Source organism: Neopsephotus bourkii, unplaced genomic scaffold, assembly GCF_033783945.1.
Source record: "Neopsephotus bourkii isolate Nb327-2 ecotype Australia unplaced genomic scaffold, CSIRO-AGI_Nbou_v1 NB_196, whole genome shotgun sequence".
Classification (NCBI taxonomy): domain Eukaryota; kingdom Metazoa; phylum Chordata; class Aves; order Psittaciformes; family Psittacidae; genus Neopsephotus; species Neopsephotus bourkii.
The window spans coordinates 17,994,359-18,017,825 of record NW_026900709.1 but is presented as its reverse complement, the minus strand read 5'-3'; the positions used below and the strand labels follow the sequence as shown (position 1 = coordinate 18,017,825).

General features: G+C 40.4%; 1 protein-coding gene across 5 annotated transcripts in view; it reads right to left on the bottom strand.

Moving 5' to 3' along the window:
- Positions 1–23,106, bottom strand: part of KAT6B (lysine acetyltransferase 6B) — a 123,498-nt gene extending 100,392 nt beyond the window's left edge. For 3 of the 5 annotated variants that reach the window (XM_061344226.1, XM_061344229.1, XM_061344230.1), the window contains exons 1-2: positions 22,385–22,549; positions 14,600–15,493 (exon numbers count right to left, since the gene is read on the bottom strand). In XM_061344226.1, the coding sequence (XP_061200210.1) occupies positions 14,600–15,220 (621 nt within the window). In that variant the 5' untranslated portion in view covers positions 15,221–15,493; positions 22,385–22,549. Of the gene's footprint in view, positions 1–14,599; positions 15,494–20,882; positions 21,195–22,384; positions 22,550–22,928 lie in introns of those variants that run through there. The other 2 variants (XM_061344228.1, XM_061344227.1) reach the window with 2 other exon arrangements.
- Between the last annotated feature and the right edge of the window lie 361 nt (positions 23,107–23,467).

The window sequence follows — 23,467 nt, the reverse complement described above, 5'->3', positions numbered from 1 at the left end:
AGCCAGGCATAAATACCAAAGCTGTCTTCTGTGGTAATAATAACCATGGAGGGAATAGGTGCTGACAGCAAGTATAAGCTGCATCAGATAGACCCGTGATGGAATTTACCAGAGGTACTGCTACCAAAATATTTTCATTAAATATTTACTGTTTTGTGCACACAAATGAGTTAAAACTCAAATAAAATACATGCATTGCTTTCTTGTATTACTACTTAAAAAACTTCGCAAAACCGGTGTTTTTACTTCTATATAAGTCAATATATCAACAGACTACAGGAAGCTCTTCACAAGCAGTAACTGTCATTTTAGTTTGAAACACAGCTCTATGTTATGCTTCCCTGTTGCTGTTTTGCTTGTATCAAAACATTTGTCATTGTACCTCTACTAATATCAGCCCCAACTGAGAATTTAATTACCCTCTCTTACTGGCTTTATAGTCTAACAGCCTGTTTTCAATAAAGAGTGATATAATGAGGTAATGTACAATATTCCCTGTAGTACCTCCTCCTGGTGAAAGTCCTTTCAAGACAACTGATTAAACAGTATTACTAAGCCTACTAAGTTAGACTTTCTCCAACTGCAGCATTTTGCAAGATTTTGTTAAAAAGCTATCCAAAAGCAAGCACGCTTTAGTAGATGACTTAAACAGACCTGAGGTGAATGAACTGCTAGATTACAAAACCAAGTAAAACCTCACGTTGTAGTATGCACACAGGATGCTTATCAATGCTATTTTTGGCCACGTAACACCACCAAGAAACAGCAGTGATGTAACCAAGGCTATGCCATTAATTGTCATTTTGAGCTCATTTTGATACTAGAAGTTGGTTGTTCTAAAGCTACCACACAGCCTCATGATAACTTATCTCCAATGCGACCACAATCCCTAACACCTGAAAGGCACCATTACATGAGTGCTATCTTTTGGTGTGGTTTGCCTGAGGCAAGCATTAATGGTCAGTTTACCTTAATCACCTAATATATTCTAGGAAAGGCTGCTCATAAATGACTTTATGAACATGACTGACTTGCAAAGACGAACCAAGTCACAAAAGAAACATGCTAGATACTTAATAAAAGTGGAAAAGAATTCTTGGAAATGTAATGGAGTTACATGTCAGCGTTTCAGTGAACTAGAAGGGGAGGGTGGAAAATCTATTAAAAAAAAATAATCCTCTAGGTACAGAAAAATTTCTTCAGTCCAAGAGGGAATGTATTCCACCTAAGCATTAACACTGTATTCAAAAATGAAGCAAATTTGATTACTAGGGCAAAAATGTACTGGGGGTAATGAAGCAAATACTTGCTGCTTCTTTTTTTCCATAATTTCAAAAGATGTATTATTTTACTGTGGTGTTTTTACAGCAGAGAAAATATTTCAGCTCCCAGACTTCCTGCAAAGATTTCTTCAGAATATCATATGCCCTCTTACTGTAGTTTTATGTAACAAAACTAATTCATCTTAAAAATAGATTATTTTCTAAACTATATCCTCCAAATACCAATTTTAATCAGCTTTTTCATTACAATCCTGACATCAAAATAGACTAGTTTTTGAATGATGTGGTTTCAACTGAAACAGTTCAACAGTACTCCTTGAAACTGCACAGAACATGGGCAACTATCTACTGGCAGAAATCTAACCAGTACATATGATTTGGGTTAGGGATTAGGACCAAAAAGCCACCATGAAAACACTGGATAACTGATTTAAACAAAAACAAACAAACACACAAAAAACCCCACAAACAAACAAGCAACAACAAAAAAAAAAAAAAAAAAACAACCACAAACCCCCACACTTTTATGAATAAAGTCAAAGATACTCTTAAGCAGGGCTGGAAAGATGAACTTAAATTGGATCTCAAAACATCTTCTCCTATAAGGTACCTTAGGCAGTGACCCTTAAACAAAGACCCTTAAAACTCTTAGACCCATTTTCTTTACTTTTTACCCTAAAAAAAAATAGGTACTGTAACACCAAACACAGTTACTTCTAATCTATTCCTGAATCTCTCAGAGAAGACGGTAACAGCTTGAGAAAGCAGCTCTCTAGGAGATCCCTTAAACCTTCAATCCTCTAGCATGTTACAAACGACAGCATATTACCCTCCTATACAGCACGATATACAAGTATAACCCTTTATATATAGTTGCTATAATACCTTATCCTAATTTTATCTGTTATATTTCCAAAGCAATAAATTATTCTCAACCCAACTTTCCAGATCTTTACAAAATAGAATTTTCTCAGACAAACCCATACTGAGCTGAAGACCTTAACTGTTTTTTGAAAGTCTGTGAACACTAGCAATCCAGAAGCGTTTTCACTTTCTGCAGTCCAAAGAGTTTGAGCTTTACCTGTGGAATGTTCCGATTCCTTCCCCAGTCCCATTCCAAAAATCATTCCAGAAACTAATTTTTTATTTAAATCTTGAAAACATTCTTTAATAAAAAACAACCTAATCAAAAACCTAGTTCTGCCTACTAATTTATTTTCAAAAGGGCAGGGTTTTACAAGCAAGTTGTAACGTGACAATGAACTATGACCTTTATATACCCTCCAGCAGATGAGATGCACACTTAGAAGTATAATCTAAAATAATCAGATTTATGAACTTTGTAATAATCAGACTGCTTACACTGTTTTTTAAGGCAAGCTTCATCGCTAAACACACACCACACCAGAACACAACCCAACCTCAAACTAGTAACACTAAAAGCAGGTAAGAACAAGAGTTACTTTCTTTGCAACACTTTAAGAAAGAGGGAGGAAAAGAAGCAGGAGGTAAGGGAAAACAAGGGCTCTTCGCAAACTCTAGTCTCTGACCTACTTCCAAACTTTTAATGAGCATAAGGTGACAACAGAGTTGGAAAATACAGTTTAGGCAAAATGAAGATACCATCTTACTGGATTGCCCAGACTACAAACACACTGAAGGCAGTGTTAAATAAAAAATAAAAAAATTAAAATAATCTTACAGTGGTCCAATGCTCAGTACCTGGAACAGGACTAAATACCCGTTAGCATAATCTTTGTGTTGACTAAATCCAGAATTCAACAGCAGAGCAGCTGCTCAGTGCGTGGTCTGCAGAATTCAATGAATGACAAAGGTTACCTTAATTCAATGAGATAATCAGCACACATTTACCCACTACCAAGAGTTTTCCAACCATCTGCAAAGCGGCAGAGCTAACTGCCTATAAAACAACTGGTAGCATGCTGACATGTCCTCACATCCCTCATGTCAATGAAAATTTATCTCTTAGCAACAGCTAAAAAGAAGCTGTACTTCCAGAAATATTTTAAATGCATCATGAGCCAACAATTTCTTCCTAAGTGATTTTGATTGCTACTGATCTCCAAACAGATGTCTACTCTAATTGGCAAAATCTATTAAATACATACTTAAAAAAAAAAGTCAAGTTGTCACAGCTTAAGAAAGCAATAACAATGGGTGTTGTTATAGCTGTGCACATACAAGACAAAAGTTAACCTTATTTAAAGCTGCTGGCCTTGCAATGATATCAGTAACAATGAAATAACGTGTTGTGGGGAGATGAAAAAAAATGTTCTTAGGGCTGTTGCCAGAAATGGAAAGGTAAGACACGAGTCTGCTAAAAAATAAGACAAATATGCTCGAGACAAAAAGAAAAACAAGAGATTCAAGGTCAAAGACTCTTTGGTTACATGAGGGAGAAAGTTAGTTTTGTTCTCTATTCCAATTAAGAACACTACAATATTTATTTCTTAACTAACTCTAAGTTAACATGTAAAATTCTAAGGCATCAAGCTTTACAATTTAATCCCATATAAAACTTCCGAGACAGTAAGAAATTAACTTGTTTTTGCAAAACAGCAAGGAAATCAGAATTTTACCGCCAGACAGAGATCAGGAAAGGGAAAAAGCTTGTCCTCAGCTGTACCAGTTGCTCTTCTCTAGAAATCAAACCTTTCATAAGTCTCTTCAAAATACACCCAAACATTATGGAGAAAGAAACAATATAAATCATTAAGATTCATTTTTATGTTAGCAAATTATGAGCAGTTCTGTTTAGAACTACATACAGAAAATTAAACATGGCATGTTCACACAATGAAGCCTGAACATCCAGCTTTTCTTTTTTTTTTTAATCAGGCAGAATAGAGCTGCCAGCTGTCAAAGTCATTTTACCAAATAAAGTCAACTCCAGCAGTTTTATTAACATAAAAACAGAGAAATCAGTTTTATTTCTAGTCTAAAATTATCAATACAAGCTGAAGTTGCTTAATAAATATGTTGAAAACGTCACTTAAGGGAGAGATATCCATGTTGAAGAGAGGTACCAAACAAAATTCCAGTGCACCCCTCTCCCATCACTAGTATCTTCCAGGAGACGTACAACAGAATCTGCCCATCCTGGGCTGAATAGCAGCTACAATTATTTGCTTATTTCCTTAAATTCACAAGCAGAATTGAGGTACCATCTTGAGTTCAGTGATACAGGAAGTTGGAAACACAGGAAGATTTCTCTAGTGGTTTAATATTCCCAATAAAAGATCCCTACCATCCATTTCATTTTCAGATATGAAAAGGCTTCTGCAATTCTCTACTGGAAAATCTAAAAATATGCCTGCAAGATGAGAAGCTACTTGCTCTTTTTTAAACACAGTTCACAAATGCATAAAGGAAAAACAACTGCCCATCGCCACATAAATTCCAATGGCAAAGCCCAGAAGCTAACTCATGTTTTCACATTCCTAATTTTTAAATATTTGTCAATTAAATATAAAGCAGAAGGACTAGCTAATGCCAGGTTCTTTAAACCACTACTGCATTCCAAGTTTTGTTCAGGGTAAAATACTTTTGGCTTTTAATCATGAGTGAATAAAGTTAAATCCATAGCTATAAAGACTACAGTGGAAGCTGTCAATGGTAAAAATGTAGTAATTTAAAATTTGTAAATTATGGTAAAATGTAGTAATTTAGAATTTGTTTTAAGAACAGTTAGAACCATTAAATGATTTAAGTAACAATAATTTCCTTCTTCAAGATTATGGCAAGCAAGCAAGTGACGTGACCCAACAAGAGGAATCCTTTAAAATGGCCACAGCAGAGCAAGTCACTGGTTTCTAAGACATTGTGAGCTCCAATACTTTTTCATGTAGTTTTCATATGCATCTACAAGCACACTAAAAGATCATTCTGTATGCACATAGCACATGCTGCTATAGAACTTGAGAATCTACCCTGTGACTGGTTTTCTCTAGTCATTTCTTGACCGATTAATATATAATTTTTAGACTTTCAGAAAACCTGTAACATTTGAAACACCTGAACGAAAGTTCACTTTGTTGAATCGTCAGAATGTGTGCCAAACATCTAAATAAAGAGAAAATGGGTTTACTATACAGATTTCTGATATTAAAGCAGCATTAATATTTGTAAAACACCATTCACAAGTTTTTGGTGACTTTCAGTTTTCACAGTTGGGTAAAAAGGGAAGAGAGCTGGACAGTTCATGGCAGAGCAAGAATATTCAGATCAGAAAATACCTTGTTCATAAGTAACCTCATTCTTTATTACCTAAACCTCCATGTGCATGTTTATAAACTGACTGAGGTGCAAATCATTACTTGCAGGAGTCAATACACCATTCTCTTCCTCTACCACTAACATACCCTTGTTAACTTGACACCTACAGCAAGTATATTTAGAGTTGAGAGGACAAAATAAAAAATAAAAAAAATAAAAAAGGAAATGAAAGCCACCGATCTTTTAAGTTCAGAACAGAAACAACTGATACAGCAGCCTGTAGAAACATAGAAGTTAACTATCTACCATTAAGTTCAGTGTTTATAATGGAGGTTACTTAGGTCTTTAGAATTCTTTTAGGCTCAAACACTGCTTTTTTCATCACTCTTTAACTGTATTTTTGCATAACCCCTTTGCTAATTACTGCTCATTATTCACTAATCCTGAAGACTTTAGAGACTTCCACAGCACTGCAAGGGAGGTGTCACTCAGTTTGTACAGGTCAATATAAAGGACAATAGCACCAGAGAAGTTATCCACACAACATAATAGTGAAACTTAAATGAAACCTAGCAGGCTTCAGACCCAGCCTTCTGGGTCTGGTACATAAAGCTAAAAATTCAGTGACTTTTTTCTAGATTTTAGGGAGTCCCAAGAAAACAGAAATCAGAGCATTCGCTATTCTTAAAGCAACACACACAAAATGCACTTACAAAAGAAACTGTAACAAAAATAAATACACTGATTTATCCAGCAAGGGTTTTCCCAAGTGAAGCTTCCATCCCTCTTCAATTCTTTAGCTTACACTTAGGCTATTTGATGCAGCTGTCTGCAAATCTTTATCATCTTAGTCTTTCATAAAGGAACTATGGTTTTTGTTTTATTAGCCAACAGTTAGAAGAAGCAAACAAACTTTCTATTCTAGTTGAAATAGAATAATCTAGGCTAGGACAGACCATAGAGCATGTAACCCACTCAAAACAAAACCAGATTCAAATGATCCCTCAGGTTGCTCAAGACCATATTACATTAAGCTCTGACCATCTCCAAGGATAGATGTCCCACTATCCCACAGCCACTCCAAACCCCTATTCCATGTTTCTCCACCCTCACTACAAAGAATTTTCTCCATCTACCTTTCTGCATCTATCTGCAACTTGTGTCAGTTACCTCTCATCCTTTTGCCATATGAAAAATATCAGTTTCCATCTTCAATATAACCACCCAATAGATGGTACTGAAAAAGATGCTTTAACATAACAGTGCCACATGGGACAAAAAAATTCTACACAGCTATGATAAAATTATCTTGACTTTCTTGACTATACTCCTTTCAACTGTTACTTATAATTACTTAGTTGCTAGTTAATAACTGTATGTACTCAATGTCTGAAACAAGGGTGCCACTGACATTTGTCTCTTATTGAGCCAAATGCAAACACTGCTAGTTAATGTTGCCACGGATACATGGACACTACATAAAAACTAAAACAAGTCAGTCATTTTCACCATTTTGGAAAAAATAGAGCTGTGAAATTGAAGCCAACTTCAAAACACCACTAGTGATGAAATTAAATGCTGGAGAGCATGTGGAAACTGTATGTCAAACTTATCACAGCTTATGCTAGCCTACTTCTATTAAGGATTCTTCCTAGATGAGGAAACATCAGCCATGCCTCCCAGACAATTTTGCTGAGATCATACACAGCTTTTCTCCTGTGCCAGAATCCTGCTTATAATTAAAACCAGAAGTCTCAAGCTTACTCCACCTAGTACTGCATTACTAGTACCATTATACTGGTAAATGACAGGCTGTATCACCACAAGGGCAGATAAATGGGACTCTGTGCCCCTGCAGAGCCAAAAAACTTGTGAAAGCAGGAATTCCTGCACGTGTGTCTATTACTGCTGCCAACACACAAGAGTTGACAATTTACAAGTCTGTAATTTTTCCCTCCCCCCCCCCAAGACTTTTTCCTTTTGCAGCATTTTACATACAGCACAACCTGAAGTCACAAAAATCTGCACAAACCCAGGACTAAACGCAGCAGCCCTGGAGTTGCCTATACAAATAACCCTTTAACAGTCTTACACCATTCATAGTGTAAGAATGGTGCCTGTGCCTGCAAATTCAAAACTTCTGGCCCTTCTGTCAAGAACCTAAAGAAAGAAGAAGAGGGGAGAAAGAAAAAAGAAAAGTGTGTATATATATATATATAAAATATATATATACCAGTTATAATTGCCCTGAATGAGGAGGGATATAAGCAGACAGGGAAGAACAACAAACACAATTGCTTTCGCAACCAAAGTAAATCATACTAGCTTAAAAGTTGGCTTGCCTCTTATCAGTCTCATCACCTAAATGGTGCCTGATTTGATGTGCATCACCCTCAGAATTCTACACACACAACCTGAACCCTAACTGTCAATCCGGTACACAACAGCAATTCCCTCTTGTTTGGTTCCATAAAGTCCTCATGTCCTGACTTGAAACAAGCCCTCACAATCACAGGAACTATCGGTCTGTCCTCACACCCAGGCAAACAAGTCCTGAATACAGAGAAAAATTGCCCTTTGAAAGAAGATAATCATAGGAACATGAATGGATCCAAAACTGTAAAGACTTTGACAGTAACTAATTTTTTTCTCAATACGAGATGGAAATTTTTACAAAAGTGACACAGTCTTGCCATTTCCAACAACCAAAATGGAGAACTATGGCTGATGAACAGCTGATCTACACCTGAAGATCCTTCTTGAGAAAAAAAATAAAAAAATTAAGCTGTCAAAAAAATAGCAGATAACCTCAACTGCATCTTACCAAGCTTTTTCATCACCTGTTTTATAATGAAATCCCTGCAACAATAAGAAACATCATGGAATTGTTACCACATTTCAATTGCCACAGAAAACACACCCAAAAGTCAAAACTATCCCTGCTATTGAACATAGGAGAGGACAGACACTTAAGACACTTAAGGATACAGCACAGAGAAAATATGCAAGGCAGTTCTCCTTATATTTAAGGCAGGCTTCTGGTATTTCCATATTCTAGAAGGAACCTTCACAAAATAGATATCCATGTACTGAGTAGTTAAAAATAAAATCTTGGAGTAAAAGTCCAAAGAGTAAAACTTCTAACTGTAGTTTAGGAATCAACTGTCACTCCCAGTTAAGATAGAGAAGTTCACAGAAAACAGCATAGATAACACACACAGAACTGCTGGAACTACACAGAATTTCTTTTGCTGTCAGTTTCAATACAGGACTCACTGCAGTACATCACACCAATTAATTCTGAAGAGAAACTGCCAGGAGAATTAAATTTTACCAAGTCTTAGGATTAAGTAGCTTGGAATATAAGGTTTGGAGTCACTTCTTGCAGTAAACAAGAATTCTGAGTGCACCATGCAGAACTATGTTCTAAAATACCCAACCTGGGGAAAAAAGTTTGAGGAGGGTTTTCCTTAATGGTTCTAGAAGAAACTGCAAATGACCTCCTTGCAGAAAATAAATCACTGACACCACTAACTGGAACCCAACCTACCCCCTCTGCCTGGCTTTAGGAAGGAGTAGACCAATCTACTTTAGGAAACGGTAGTTTTAAATTTCACTCCCACCATATGATTCCAGACTTTTACAAGCTTGCTTCATGGTTTGATCCAAATGTGCTGAATTGTAAAAATACAGGAAAAACCCCCAAAGCCTGATATACCTATCTACAATGATATGGGACGACAAGACTTTTCCACTTCAGTTTTAAATGCTCAAAAGATGGGGTAAGTAATTCTTCAATTTCTGATAAGCTCCAGTATCTCAAGTGTGAACAGGCTCCACTTTCTTAGTGTTCACTTGGCTTATGTATGGAGTTGATCCTTTTTACATTTCAGAAGCTACATGGACAATGAGAGAAAGCAGCAGCACCTAGTAATCACCCCAGAAGTCCAAGGACAAAAGCTACATGCATTGAGGTGAAGGCCATCCTTTCAAGAAATAAAGTCATCTTATGAATTGTGATAATGAGAAGCACGAACGTGAGTTACTGTTTGTCAAGTAACACTAACGCTCCACAGTCTTTTATGACCATGAAGAGTTACAAGGAGAGAAACACAGGCTGTCTTTAAAGACAGCAGCATTTTATGGATTGGCAAATTTCAAGCCTAGATTTCATTTTTCTTCTTTTTCTTCATACCAGTCTACAGTCTCTTCAACTGTAGAACTGCAGACACTCTCTTACAGACACTTGCCTATCACTGCCTTTTGGTGCTCAAACCCACCTGCGGAAGCACAGATTTCACGAACAGCCAGCTCCAAAGCAAGGCAATTATGAATATCCTCCTATGTGTAAACTGGCAAGATAAATTATGTAGCATGTGCTTTCTGCCTAACTTCTCTGTTTCCACTCAGTGGAAAGCCTAGAGGCCAGAGGAAATAAGATAGAGCAAGCAAAGAAATCTCAGCCAAGAGTCTCTTGTTGCCTACCCACAGGAAGGCAGGAAGCTGAAAAACTCAACAGGGAGGAGCCTGGATGCCAAAAAACCAATTCTCTCTAGATTGGCTCTTTGCCTGAAAGACAGAAGGAGGAACACCCAGTGTCTGCACTGGCACAAGCTACATACCAGAAAACTGAAATTCAACCCATGCCAAGTTACACTTTGAAAAGCTAAATGTACGTAGGCCAGTGAAAACAAAATTAGATAGGAGTTCAGGGTATGGAAAATTAATAAAACAAGTTTGATTTTGCATGAAAGTCAGCTTAGAAAGACAAACTGAAAGGGAATAGGGTATTCTCATGCCAAGGAAAGAGATGGAAACAACTATTAATACAGTTGCTGATCTGTTCAAGACAGTGCTCAGGAGAACCAAGAAAATGCTGTATGGATCAAGTTATCTCCATTTGCACTGCAACTTTCAAAGAATACTTTAGGCAGTAATTATTCTGAGATATACTACAAACTCCCATAGCCCTCTGAAAAAGTTATGATGGCCACTGCCTCTTCATCTTTTGAAGCTGGATTTATCATCTTATATTATGCTGAAAAATAAGTAAAAAGCTGCCTACAGCCTAAAGAAACCTGTTTATTTTTGTTTACAGTCACACATTTGTGCTTAAGATACGGCTAACTCGTAAGACCTAGGTAGGTTTCATGCAGTTGCCAAACTGCAGAAGGTTCCTAATGCTTGTCCAAATGACCAGGGAAAAAGGAAAAACACAGGGCATGCATGCACACAGAAAACACCACCAATATTGCCACTTTGCAACTGACACCATTAAGACAAAAATTAAACACCATTTAAAGACATTAACCATGTCTTTTAAATACCACTTTACTGCTGCATTTCTGGAAGTGTATTTTAACGCATCAAAGGCTTATTGAGAAGCTAAGTATCACTCAATATGTTCAGGCTGATTTTCCTCTCTGTTCACACCCTTTCCTACTATGTTATCAGTTTTTACACTGCATTTTCTGATTAACATACTCATACAGCCCTTTTCAGAGGATGCTGCAGGAGAGAAGGTGTGAAGTACAAGAGAGAAGATAGCTCTGCAAGATACTCTGAACATAAGGAAGAACACATAAGAGCAGTTAAATTGTTAAAACTATGTACTGCAATACAGTGAAGCGCACAAGATCGAACTACTGAGCAACAAATTTCCTTCTTATCTGCTTCTTGTGTATGTGGTTTTGCTTTTTTATTTGCAGGAAAGAAAAAGCACCTTACAAATCTACACCCTACAGGACACTGCTGGATGCAGTTTCCCTTCACTGCAAGGGCAGCTCCATCTCCAGCTGAAGGTGGTCCTTGTAACACACCAATTTAACACTTGAAAACAGACCTGTTCTGAAGCACTCTGATTCAAGGTACATGTCCACATCAAGTAAGCACCTACCATGATGTAACCACCAGAATATTTAGGATAACCAGGATGTCCTTTTGAAAAGTAATTCTTATTACTCATTACATGTTAAAGGATGTACAGTCTAGATACCGTATAGCTGATGACAGCTATTGACCTTTCATCTGTCCTTCCTATGAGGCTTGTGCTTATATCTCTTCCACAAAGAAGTGAAAAAACAACCCTCCACACACACTAGGGAATGGAAACAGGTAGAGGAAGATAAGGTTTAAACAGCTGCACTGCTTATTTCCTCTTCCTATAATTCGAGCTGACACACCTTTGCCCAAATCCAGGTAAATCAGATTAACACTTCAAGGAAACATACCTTTCTGGGTTTTTTTTTTGTTGTGGGGGTTCTTTTGGGATTAGTGGGGAAGGGGGGACAGGGGCTTTTTTTTGTTTGCTTGGGGTTTTTTGTTTCCAGTATTTGTTCTGTTTTTCTTGTGGTTTGGGGGTTTTGTTTGTTGTGGAGGTTTTTTAGTTGTTATTTTGGTTGGGTTTTGATTTTTTTTTGGGGTGTTTTTTTTTTTTTTTAATGCTTTCTTCCAGGCCTATGGATAACAGGAGGGAGCACAGCAATACAAGCTATGCTGTTGTAACTGCATCTATTTCTACATCTAATGAAACATGAGGATCACTGGATCACCCAGTTAATACTAAGACAAGAAAAGCACCTCCATACCACCACCACCACCACCAAGAAGAAAATATAGCACTTCCAGTTCCATGTAAGTATTTACCAAATGCAAAACACTCAACACCCCCGTAATATAGTCAAGGCTCTAGGTCTGCAAAGCTAACTTTTGTAAACTCATCCTGATTATAAGTTAATCATGTATTAAAAAGGTCAAAATTATTAAAATTTCTGCAGTCATCTAAACAGATTTCCGTATATCCTTCTGTTCTTTCTTTTCCCCAAGGAAAGTCAACAGAAAAAAATACTTGAATTTCAACTGTAGTATTTAAAAATAAGCAAACACACAGCCAAAGAGACACCCCAACAAGAAACCAGCTCTTACTTGTGCTAGCTACATGAACAGTCAAATTTTCAAATACACCGACTTCTTCAAAAACTAGCCATTCCTGAGAGATGCCTGTTGGCTACATTTTATTATATAAAATTCAATATACAATCTTTTCATGCCCCACATTACCACTTAAGTATCTCCCAATAAAAATAGTCAATAAAAATAACGGTTTGCCTTGCAGTATTATTCTGCTTGTTCATGAATTCCCAATTTCAAATGAACATACAGTCATATCCCAGTAAGACACACTTATCTACAGTTACTTTCAGAACTGTCCCGTATGTGTATTTAAAGCCATACAGCCTGAAGACCAGCAAAAATCCTGTACTTAAAACAAGTCTATACATATTTCCCCAGTAACCTGTGCCACAACTAGTACAACTAAGCAGTGCACTACTCTGATGTGCAACTACTAATTCACCAACCTCACATCAAAACTATTTTTGTCAGGAAAACTGCATACCAAACAGTTTTTAAACACACAAGTCACACTGCTAATTCTGAGGCACCCAAACGAAAGCTTATTTCTTGCCAAAGCGCTTGCTACAGAACAGATTTGTTTGGCTAACTTATAAAGACAGATTTATCCTTATACCAGTATTTTAGTATGGCAGTAATGACTTTTTCAGCAGCATGACCCAACTAACATGTCTTGCAATGGATGCCAGTCCCAGTACACAAGCCTTACAAGGAAGATTTTTGTTTCCACAGAATTCACATGAAGCATCATAGCATTTTGGTTACTCAGTACTCCAGCCTTCCAATTTTTTATGTCAGTAGAGTATCAGAACTACAGAAGAATCTCCGAAAGTACTTAAGAAAGACAGCTTTATCACTACAAGTAAATAAATCTTTATACTGTATGGCTACAGCAGTAATCACATAGTAAGCAACACTTCTGATCTTCCTTTCTGATTGAGTGTGAAGCACAATGCATCCTTCAAATGCCCAAGAAGTCCCATTTGAAAGAAACAGCTACGTATCCATGCATAGAAACAATCATACTTAACATATACAGAAGCTCACAAAAATCAACCTTAAGTTACCAACATTCATAGAGTCACCTCTGACAGTTCCACAAGCAACCATTCCTGCAGACCTGACTAAATATTTCTAGCATAAACACTTTCTACTCTGCATTCTCCAGAGCCTCACAACTGGCTAAAGAGTAAGAGAGAACGATAACACAGTTTCCAGGAGATGACACTAATGTTACCTCTACAATGGCAAAGTTATTCCAAGCCAAAAAGAACTGCCACAAAACTTTACCACTAAGCAGGGCAAAACAAACACCAACTTACAGATATTCTAAGTAATCCAATTCAAGTAGAACAGGCAGCTTCCCCCCTCCCTCCAAGTACACTGAAAATTTAAAACACACTTCACCATACTAAATGCAGAATGATCAAAGAACGCCTACAGACCTGTCTTTGACACTACCCTTTCATAAAACACTAATTGACACACGCTTCACCCTCAAGGTTTAAATTCCGTGAATAATTAACCTGAAAACATGGCCCAAGTAATAGCAAAAATAAACCCATGCAGAAACAAAACTGAAATAGAAAGATTCTGCATATTAGCTCTATTTGCTACTTTCACACCTTCACTTACATTCCTGGAATATTTACATTAACTCCAGTTCCTATCAATTGCATACTGAACACTAAATATCTGCATACAAATATCTTTCAAAATAATAATTCTAACAGGGTTAAATATCAAGAATTCTATGGTATTTTAGATGATGTTCAAATTACAAGAAAATCAGTACATCCAGGCATAAAGTTAAGGTGAAAGGCCACAATCAAATCACATTGCAGATTTCAGCAATGCCAGTCTGCCACACAAGACACAACAATCTCACACCTAGAAGACAGCATGCAGATGCACTCTTCTCTGCTCCTCTGTTTATCTACCAAAAATCCACAGAGCAAACTATCCAACACAGAATGACAAGACACAGGGAGCTAAGTAAATTTCCTTTATCAGAACCAATTCGGCACAGATCTTTGATATACGTCCTTCTTATACATTTAAACAGGTAAACAAAGAACAAGAAAAATCACTATTTTTGCTTTAGGTACATAAAGAATAGTAAGAATAATTTCTGCATTACTACATTTACTCTCATTTTTCAGACTTACCTGGTCTTTCTCATGGGGTAGAAGGCTGACAGGTGGAAGAGAAGCTGGGAAAGTGCTGGAGTATTTTGGAGCTCCTTTGCTTTCCAAACTGCCATAATTCACTCTATACTGAGGTCCATCCTTCAGTAATCTCCCATTGTTCACAGCACGTTTGGCCCCTAGACGCAACCTCTGTTGAAAGGCAGGATTGTTGAAAATACTTGCTAGGTCATTTTGACTTCTCAAATACTTCTCTATGTTTTTCAGCGAGGAACCATTTGGTTCTTGAAGCCCTTCAATTGCTCTTCTCAAGAGTTTATTCCAATCCACATTACGAAGCTCATTACAAGCTCCTCTAGATCCCTTAACAGATTTAGGAATAGTGCCAGGCTTAACAGCTGAAAACCGTCCAGGGTTATCTGGGTCCTTGTATGATGCAAGGCCTTTGTTGGTAACTTTAAGAATAGAACCATCCTGCACACTAAGTTCCAACTGTTCCGAAACAGTCTTCTTATCTAATCCATGGGAAGCACAAACAGCATGACATATTCTCTCTTCAGAAGGCCTTTGCTTTTGCTTTTTAACTTTTTGTATAGCTTCAAGAATCCACTCCGTATAAAGAGGGTTGGCAAGTTTTACCATGGTTGACCAGTAATTGCTTCCAGCCAAGGGTTACCCATAGAGGTTCCTCCTTATCCTTTTGGCAGATCTATCAGCGGCTGTTCACACTTCAAACACAAACCAAAGGATACCACAGACTGCTTGGATGCATCTCAAAAATATCCATCCTGAGGAGTGGAAAAGGCAGGAGATATCTCTTGACTGAAACTTCCAATTACTTTACCGTTATGGAAAGGTAGATGGGATTCATTTGTGATGATACTAGTACATCCTTATAAGAACGTTTGTTGCAACCTTTAAAAAGAAAAAAGAAGAGGCAGAGAGAGAATAGTTAATGCTGAAGTAGACACTTATTCATACTGTAGATACTACAGCATGCAAAAATCTTTGTGCAATTATATAAAATGTGTGTCAATTCCCACCCCACACCAAATAAGTCATCATGAAATCCTTCCACTTCTGGTAACATTCAGTGGGTTTAGTTTTCCTAAATTCCATCACCCCAACACTTAACCTCCTACTGACTTGTTGGACCACTTCCATCCAGACAGATACCTGAAAATATTCTCTAAACCAAACTGCCTACCACCCATTTCTACACCCACTGGTATAAGAGAATGACCAAGAAAAACCATCAAAAACCACACAGCCATAACCAAAAAACCCCAAACCAATGCCCAACCAATGAAAGTCAAATTATTAACCACTACTGTTTCTTACAGTAGATTGCCCATGTCATGCCATATGTTGATTATACAACTCAAGAAAATTAAACACAAAACATCAGAACTGAGTTACTAGTATTACATCCTTATTAATACCTCAGTATCCTACAATACAGACATGAATCACAAAGGCACTTCTCAATCTAAGGTGTGGAGAGGCATGCATTTTTGATACAAACTCTAAGGAACAAAAATGAAAATGACGTAACAGCATGCATCTTCCCACAAACACCCTGTCAGCACGAAGTCATTTAAACACATATAAAGAAGTCACATTGACAAGAATCACTCTAACAGAAAATTCAGTGCCTGCAAAAACTTAAGTAAGAAACCTGAAAGAGTATCTTGATCAGGACTTTATTCAGCAGGACAATATGTGGGGAAAAAAAAAAAAGCCACACAAACAAAATTAAGGCAGTAGTCATCTAACTAAGAAATAAAATACATTTAAGGTATTAAGTTTTTCCACAATGAAATGTGATGGAGAACTTTTGAAGATGTTAACAAAATCATTCAATTATTTCAAATCAAAGCAAAAAATACAAATAGAAGAGAAAAACCTTCATTCTTAATAAATGGCTGGTCTTATAAAGTAGAAGATTCATCAGTTTCCCAGCAAATTCTAAAACTATGGCAAGCAGCCTATAACTAGCAGTAATATTTATGATTACATGAGTCTTGGACCCGTTTTATTCATTTATTCAAGTCATCTTGTATTTCAATCATGTTTAAAACTTCAGTAAATTGTGAATTTAAAAAAAAAAAAAAATTATGCCGTAATCTAAATTATTTTCAACTTGTTAAAAACAGTTCTCCTGCAACTGTGAAGATAATGTGTGCAGAACCCAATTCTGGTCCCATACCTTCTCCTCCCTGTACTTTCCTCAAAAAAAATCTCTTACATATAAGCTCCAGATCACACACTTTTATACCTACATTACTAACAAAAGAGCAGCTGGCTATTGTTGAATATAAAATTCTTCTATACTCAAAATAGGGGAAATTCTAATAAATTTCTTTTATGAATTTGTCACTCCTTAAGTTTGATTTAAGCTTAAGCATTTTTTTATTTATAAACATGAAAGTTTAACTGACTACCAGAATGAAAAGACACATTCCCGATACAAATACAGTGCTCAGTATTTAACTGGCTGTCATACTGAACCCTACTGATCTACAGAGACTGGATCCTATTTCTTGCTTCCTGACTGTACTTATGTAAGTTACATTTGATAACAGTTCTGTATACTTCAAATATTTGTAATACAACAACTTGTTGTGTAAACAGACACTTTAATTTAATCCAGCTAGCAAAAGCTATTCTTCCCCTAACAGCATTGTTTATATTCACTGTTTTCATATAATTCCAAAATAACACTGTAGCTGCAAAACACAGACAAATATAAAGAAGAAAAAAGTTTCCATGGTATTATGAATCCTACAAATTCTCTTGTATAATTGTATTTTCAGTATCACAGTCACATCAAAGCAGAACTCTCTACATAGTGGAGGCTCCGTCACACCAAGACTATTTTATACATTCTGCCTAAAGACTTGTAAGTTCTCTATAGCTACATATAAAGCCCCAGATTCCTAGAAAGCTGCTTTTAAGCTTGAATATTATCTAGTTAGGCTGCTCTGCTCTAAGCCTTTGTTAAGATAGTCAGTACTTAATTAAGTGCTGAACACTGCATTTGCTGACTCAGACATACTTGCCTCATTTTTAAACTTACTGCAGTAATGTTGTATTAAATTTCACACAAGTAACCACATCACTTCCATTAAATTCCAGAACACACAGTGCAGGCTTTGTTCCAAGCACCTGAACACCGATGAACCTTTCAGTATAAATGCTGTAACTTGGGGGTTGTAGGAATTTTCATTGGCCAGTGACTGTGGCAAAAGGTGACCCATATCTTCATGTAAAGTCTGCTGCTTGGTACAGGAATTTCATAGCAATATGCATTCAGAACCACATTTTTATTTATTTTCTTAAAACTCCCTGTGTGTAATATAACCTCCTGCATACTAGCGGCTTCTAAAAACAACACTAGTTGAGTGTATCAGCAAGAGCATAGTTTCCTACACACAGGACAGGGTATTTCAAGAGGAAAATCAATACATCTTAAATCCACACCTTCCAATGCAATCTAACTGCATCCTGCTTTGGGAAACCATAAAAAGCTCACCTGATCGAATTTTGGAATTGTTCTGCCACAACCTAGAGCCTCCGTTATTCTGCCACTTTGATTCCAATATGTACTTGCAGTGTAGCACCCTGACCTGAACTTCTGACACGACAAGGTCTATCACACGTAAGATTCAGAATAACCTCTAAGTAACAATCATCTTTGCCAGCAATATAATTCAGCTCCGTGATCCTGCAGCAGTAAGTTAAATAGGCCTTTCATAAATCAAGACAGATTGATCCAAGATTGGCAATTCAGGGAGATATACTGAGTGACTGGATAAAGACAAAACAAACTGCTCCAGAAACAAACCTTCCAGATTAAGAGGATGTACAGAACCTCAAAATGACATTCAGGTTTCTAAGTTTAAAACTTAATTTCACCAGACCCACAAAAGGGTGACCATACATCATTTAATACAAAAAGTGTGATGCTTACCCTGATTTTGAGGACATTTTTAAAGATTATTAATTAGTAGCAGGCAATCATGTCTACATATTAATTTTCCTCACATTATAATTAAATACCTTTTAATCAAACACCCAACAGTACCCTTCCAACCACAGATTATATTTGCAAACTGTTAAGCATGCAGGACCACTTCCAAAGTTTTATGGCAACAGTCCTCAAACTCCACCTATGTCATGTTTCAGTTTCTGCACTCTATGGTACTTTATCTTGAAAATAAGAACATTTAAGAAAATTTGATTACCCTATTATTACTGACCACATCTATTAACAGCTCTGCCACTGAAGAGCTGCAGAACATAAGCATTAGGAAGGTTAAGTACAATACATTACCTTTAAAACATGAAAAGCCACCTCTAGTCAAGGCTTGTCCTTAAATTATAAATTACCAGATAAATACAAAGAAGTTGGGAAATTGCAGCTAGGGATTGAGAATGAATGCAAGACTACCCTTTATACAACACACACCTATTGTACAGCTGATTCTAATTAAAGAATGCACTGACTGAACATGTCAATCTTAGGTATCATCAGTAATCCTATAATCCTGTAATGAGGTCTTTTTTAGACTGAAGTAGTACCTGGAACTATTTCCAAGCGAACCAGATTGTGAAAACAAACTGTGCAGTCAGAAAGAGGAAAAAAAAAAAAAAACCAACAACAACAACAAAAAAACTATGCTTTCCCCCACCACAAAGAAATAAAGCTAAGTTACTGCACAAGCATCAAGAAGCATTTCACGTAATACAACCCAAGTTCTTAAAGAAACAGATTAAAAATTCACTTTATCTGTCTTAACTGTAAATGCAGTTAAACTTTTAAAAACTCAAGTTAGCATACTACCAAAAAAAAAAAAAAAATAACGGGGGGGAAGGACGTGGGGGGGCATGAGCTGGGGGAAGAGATGACAGCAACCTGTGCAACCTCCCGGTGACCTGCGAAGCACAATCTCATTCTGCTCCCTCCTACCTGCTCTGCACACAAGTAGTAGAAGCAGCAGCAGGCCAGCTCTCTGCTGCAGCATCAGGGTCAGGTAAGGATTGCAGCAAAGGGGAAGGAAGAAGAGAAGACTGCCATTGCATTCAGTAAGCCTGACTGCCATTGCATTCAGTAAGCTTTTTGCCATTTTTCTTTCCTCTAAGCCATTACTTAGAATTCTGCAGCTAATCAACTCTGCATTCCACCCCATCTGAATTAATGGTGCAAAAAGAGGCAACCTTCTTGCTTCCCCACTGCAAAAATACATGCACCTACAAAGAAACAGAGAAAAAGTAGATCCCGGCAAGGACTCCCAGCATACATGACACCCTTAGAACTACTCAGATCATAAAGCCAGCTATTGCATTTTTTTAAACATCCAGTTTTTCATTTTAACAAGGAAAAGCAATGACACTTGCACATGGTTTAAAAAGACAAGAAGGGTAGACATCATAGTAACTTCAAAACTACACCAAAAGACTTGGTGGTGTGGGAAGTAAAAGTAGTATATGTGAATCAAACTGATGAAGTGCTCACACTCTGCAATACCCCACAAGCTAGTTTAAGATCATATGCCAAAAAAGCAGCTCGCAACATGACAGCAGCAAGCACCACCAGAGCAAACAGCATTAGCACAACACGACACCAGTAAAATCACCCAAATTCACCCTCCCCATCCTCTTCCATGGAAGTTCTGAAACATTTGAAAATACGGTACTAGAAAATATCAGGGCGTATGGGGAAGGTACTATTCACTGCCAGCAGCTAACCTGGGAAGAGGGCTTCACTAAAGACATTTCTTGATGGGATAGTGATTTTCAACAGAATGGGTACCCGTCTGCTTTTTGCAGAGCTGGTTATTTTCAGTGCCCAGTGACAGAATGCTGAAGGAGAGATCTGACGGAAGAAAACACAGTGTGAACATCACTTCCTAAACGTGGCTTTAGAGGCTTGAACACTCCCCTCCCCAACTTGCCTAACATTTCTGCAGTATACCCAAACCACGGAGATTTGCAACGCTTCATGCCTCGCGCCAAGGCATTGTTGTGTTTGACAGGGGCTGAGCCGGGGCTGGCTTTTGAACCCTCCGAGCCTCACTCCGGGATTTCCCCATTTCAAAGGCACAACCCCAAGCCCGCAGACTCTGCTCCCCGGGGCACGGCGACCCCGCAGGACAGGGCAGCCGGGAGAGGACGGCGACGGCGTGCACCTGCACCCACCCCATGCGGGCGGTGCCGGGGGCAGTGGCCGCGCCACCTCCCCCTCCCTGCCGCGCCGGCGGGAGGCAGGCCGAGAGGGGCCCCCCTCCGCGGTACCACTCACCTCCGCGGGACCGGGGCCGCGGGGGGAGGAGCCTCCTCCAGGCGCCGCAGCGGCTCCCCCTGCTGCCGGCTCTTCCCCTGCTCCCGCTGCCAGGCTGCGCCGAGGCGGCTGGCCCCGCTGCTGGGCTGCCTCCCTGCCGGCGGCAGCCGCGACTCCCCCTACCGCCGTGCCTCGGCTCGGCTCGGCTCGGCTCGGCTCACCTACGCCGCCATTTTGTTTCGCCCTGTTGTACTTAACGTGAATCCGACATGACACTGATTACAGTCCAATGGAGTCTCATTAAAACCTTACCTACCCTCGCACCCCGCCCACCGGCGCCCGCCATTGGGCCGTCCTGCGCACGCCGCTCCACGATCACAGGCCGCGGGCCCGCGTCCATCAACCGCCCACACCGGCCCCGTTCCGCCCAGCAACCAGCCTGCCTCTGCCACTGGAAGACAGAAAGTGCCAATCACGAGGCACGCCCCTTCCCTCCACGCTCAGCTCCGCCTACCCGGCAGAAAGGGCGGGGCTGGAGGCTGTTGTTGGCTGCCACTGCCGCCACACACCCGCATGGCCCGCCCGCCCGCCTCATTGCTGGGCCTCGACTGCTAGCAATTGGTCCCCCCGCCGCAAGCGGAGGCGCGGGCTCTCGCAAGCCCGCCCTGCCGTTGGCCACCGCTGCCGTCCGTCTGCTTACCAACCTGCCCCCCGGCCTCGCCACCCTCCCCCACCCACCCGCTCGCCACCGCCCCTCCCGCTCCTGAAGTTTGTTCGAGGGTGATCTCTAGCAAGAAACACCGGCGGCTGCCGCCTGAACCAGCCCGGCAGGGCGGGCGGGCGCGCCACACACACTAATAACCAGCCTTAAATACTGAGCGTCACGCGCGTGCTTCCGATCCTGCCACTGGTCCGGGCGGGCGAGATAGAACAGCGTGCTCCCAGCACAACCCTCCCGAGGTGCCCGGCACCGGCAGCCGCTGATCGCGCACACGCACGCCCCGCACCGCGGAGGGGAGGGGAGCAGGGGATGGGCGCGAGGACAGCGACAATGACTCTCAGCTCTACAGCCACATGCAGGTCCCTGCAAGTTTCGCCATGCGAAGCGCAGGGACTTCTGTCACCCCGTCTGCGAAGGAACAATTGCCGCCTCAGAAAGACAGGGTGGGAGCATGCAACACAAAACCCTCAGCCATCCCCTGCCTCCCTCCCTCCGCCGCTCCATTCCCCCCCTCCCCACCCCGTCCAACCCAGCCATCACCTCCTGCTGCTGCTCCCCCTCCCCTGCAAAACGCAGAGCATTGCAATGCATTTACCAAGCACAAGCGTCTGCAAACACGTGCATCAGCCTCCAATGCAAAAGGGAAAAAAAAAAAAGTACCCAGCCTAGTGACAAGCCTCCTGCACTGAGCGAGGGGAGGGAAAGGGGGTTATTATGGCAAATTGCAGCCTGTCACCCAGCGCAAAACAAAACCCATCGCATGCTCCCTGCTACCCCCCACATAAACTCCTGGGAATCTAACCTCCGATGCAGGTTTCCCCCCTCTGCTTGCAATGACCTCCTTTCTCTGCCTGTGTGTGTTTCTGCAGCAGCGGTTCCTGCGGAATGTGCTGCCCCTGAAACGCGATCGCGGCTCCTCTCTCTCTCTCGCTCGCTCGCTCTCCCCTTCTCTGTCTCTCGCTCGCTCGCTCTCTCTCCTGGCTGCAACCAGAGCCAGGAACACAACAACAACACAGCCTCCCCCCACCCCCTTCCCCAAACACATACACACTGGAGAGACCCAGCCAGGAGAGCCAGACGAGCCGGGGAGGGGGTGGAGGGAATCCCCAGCCAGCGGATTGATTGCACCAGTTACCTTCCCTAAGCCCCTTCGCAAGAGGGGAGAAAAAAAGAAGATGAATACAGAGAGAATACCTTGTCTCCCCTCCTCCGCGGGGCTCCTCTTCTCACTCCAAAATACTAAAAAAGGTGGACGGGCACATCAGACACAAGCGTTCAGCTCGCGGCGGGGGAGGGGAGCCACACGAACAATTATCACTGATTTAGAAATTAAAACAGAAACCCACCCCAGACCTCCAGCCTTCCCGATGCCGAGCGGACGCAGATTGCGAGGACTGGTGCTAAGACACAGGACCTGATAACAGCTAATTGAAAGGTTAATCTACATAGGCTGTGACAGAAGAGGTCCCTCCCCACTTTTTTATCTGCTGTTGGCAAGTGGGAAATGGAGCTCCCCCCACCTTTTCTCCCTAAAAAAAAAAGAAAAAAAAGAAAAAAAGGAGGGGGGGGGGAGAGAAAGGGGAACAAGGCAATAAAGTTTGGGGGGAGGCGCGTCCCCGCCGGCACTGTGGGGCTGAGGATGGGGCGCGCGGGTGGCCGTGCCTGGGCGCGTTGGGCGGGAAGGCGGCCTGAGGGGAAGTGGTCACCGCCGCCTCCCGGGGGGCCCTCATACGCTGCCCTCGGGGCTTTGGGCTGGGCGTCTCGGCCAGTGTGGGGCGATTTAACGTGTCTCGGTGGGAGCACCACCACAGGCAGGCTCTGGTGAATCCTTGCTCAAGGGCTTGAATAGTTCCTCGGCCCGGAGGGAGAGGGCTGTGTTTGAGGC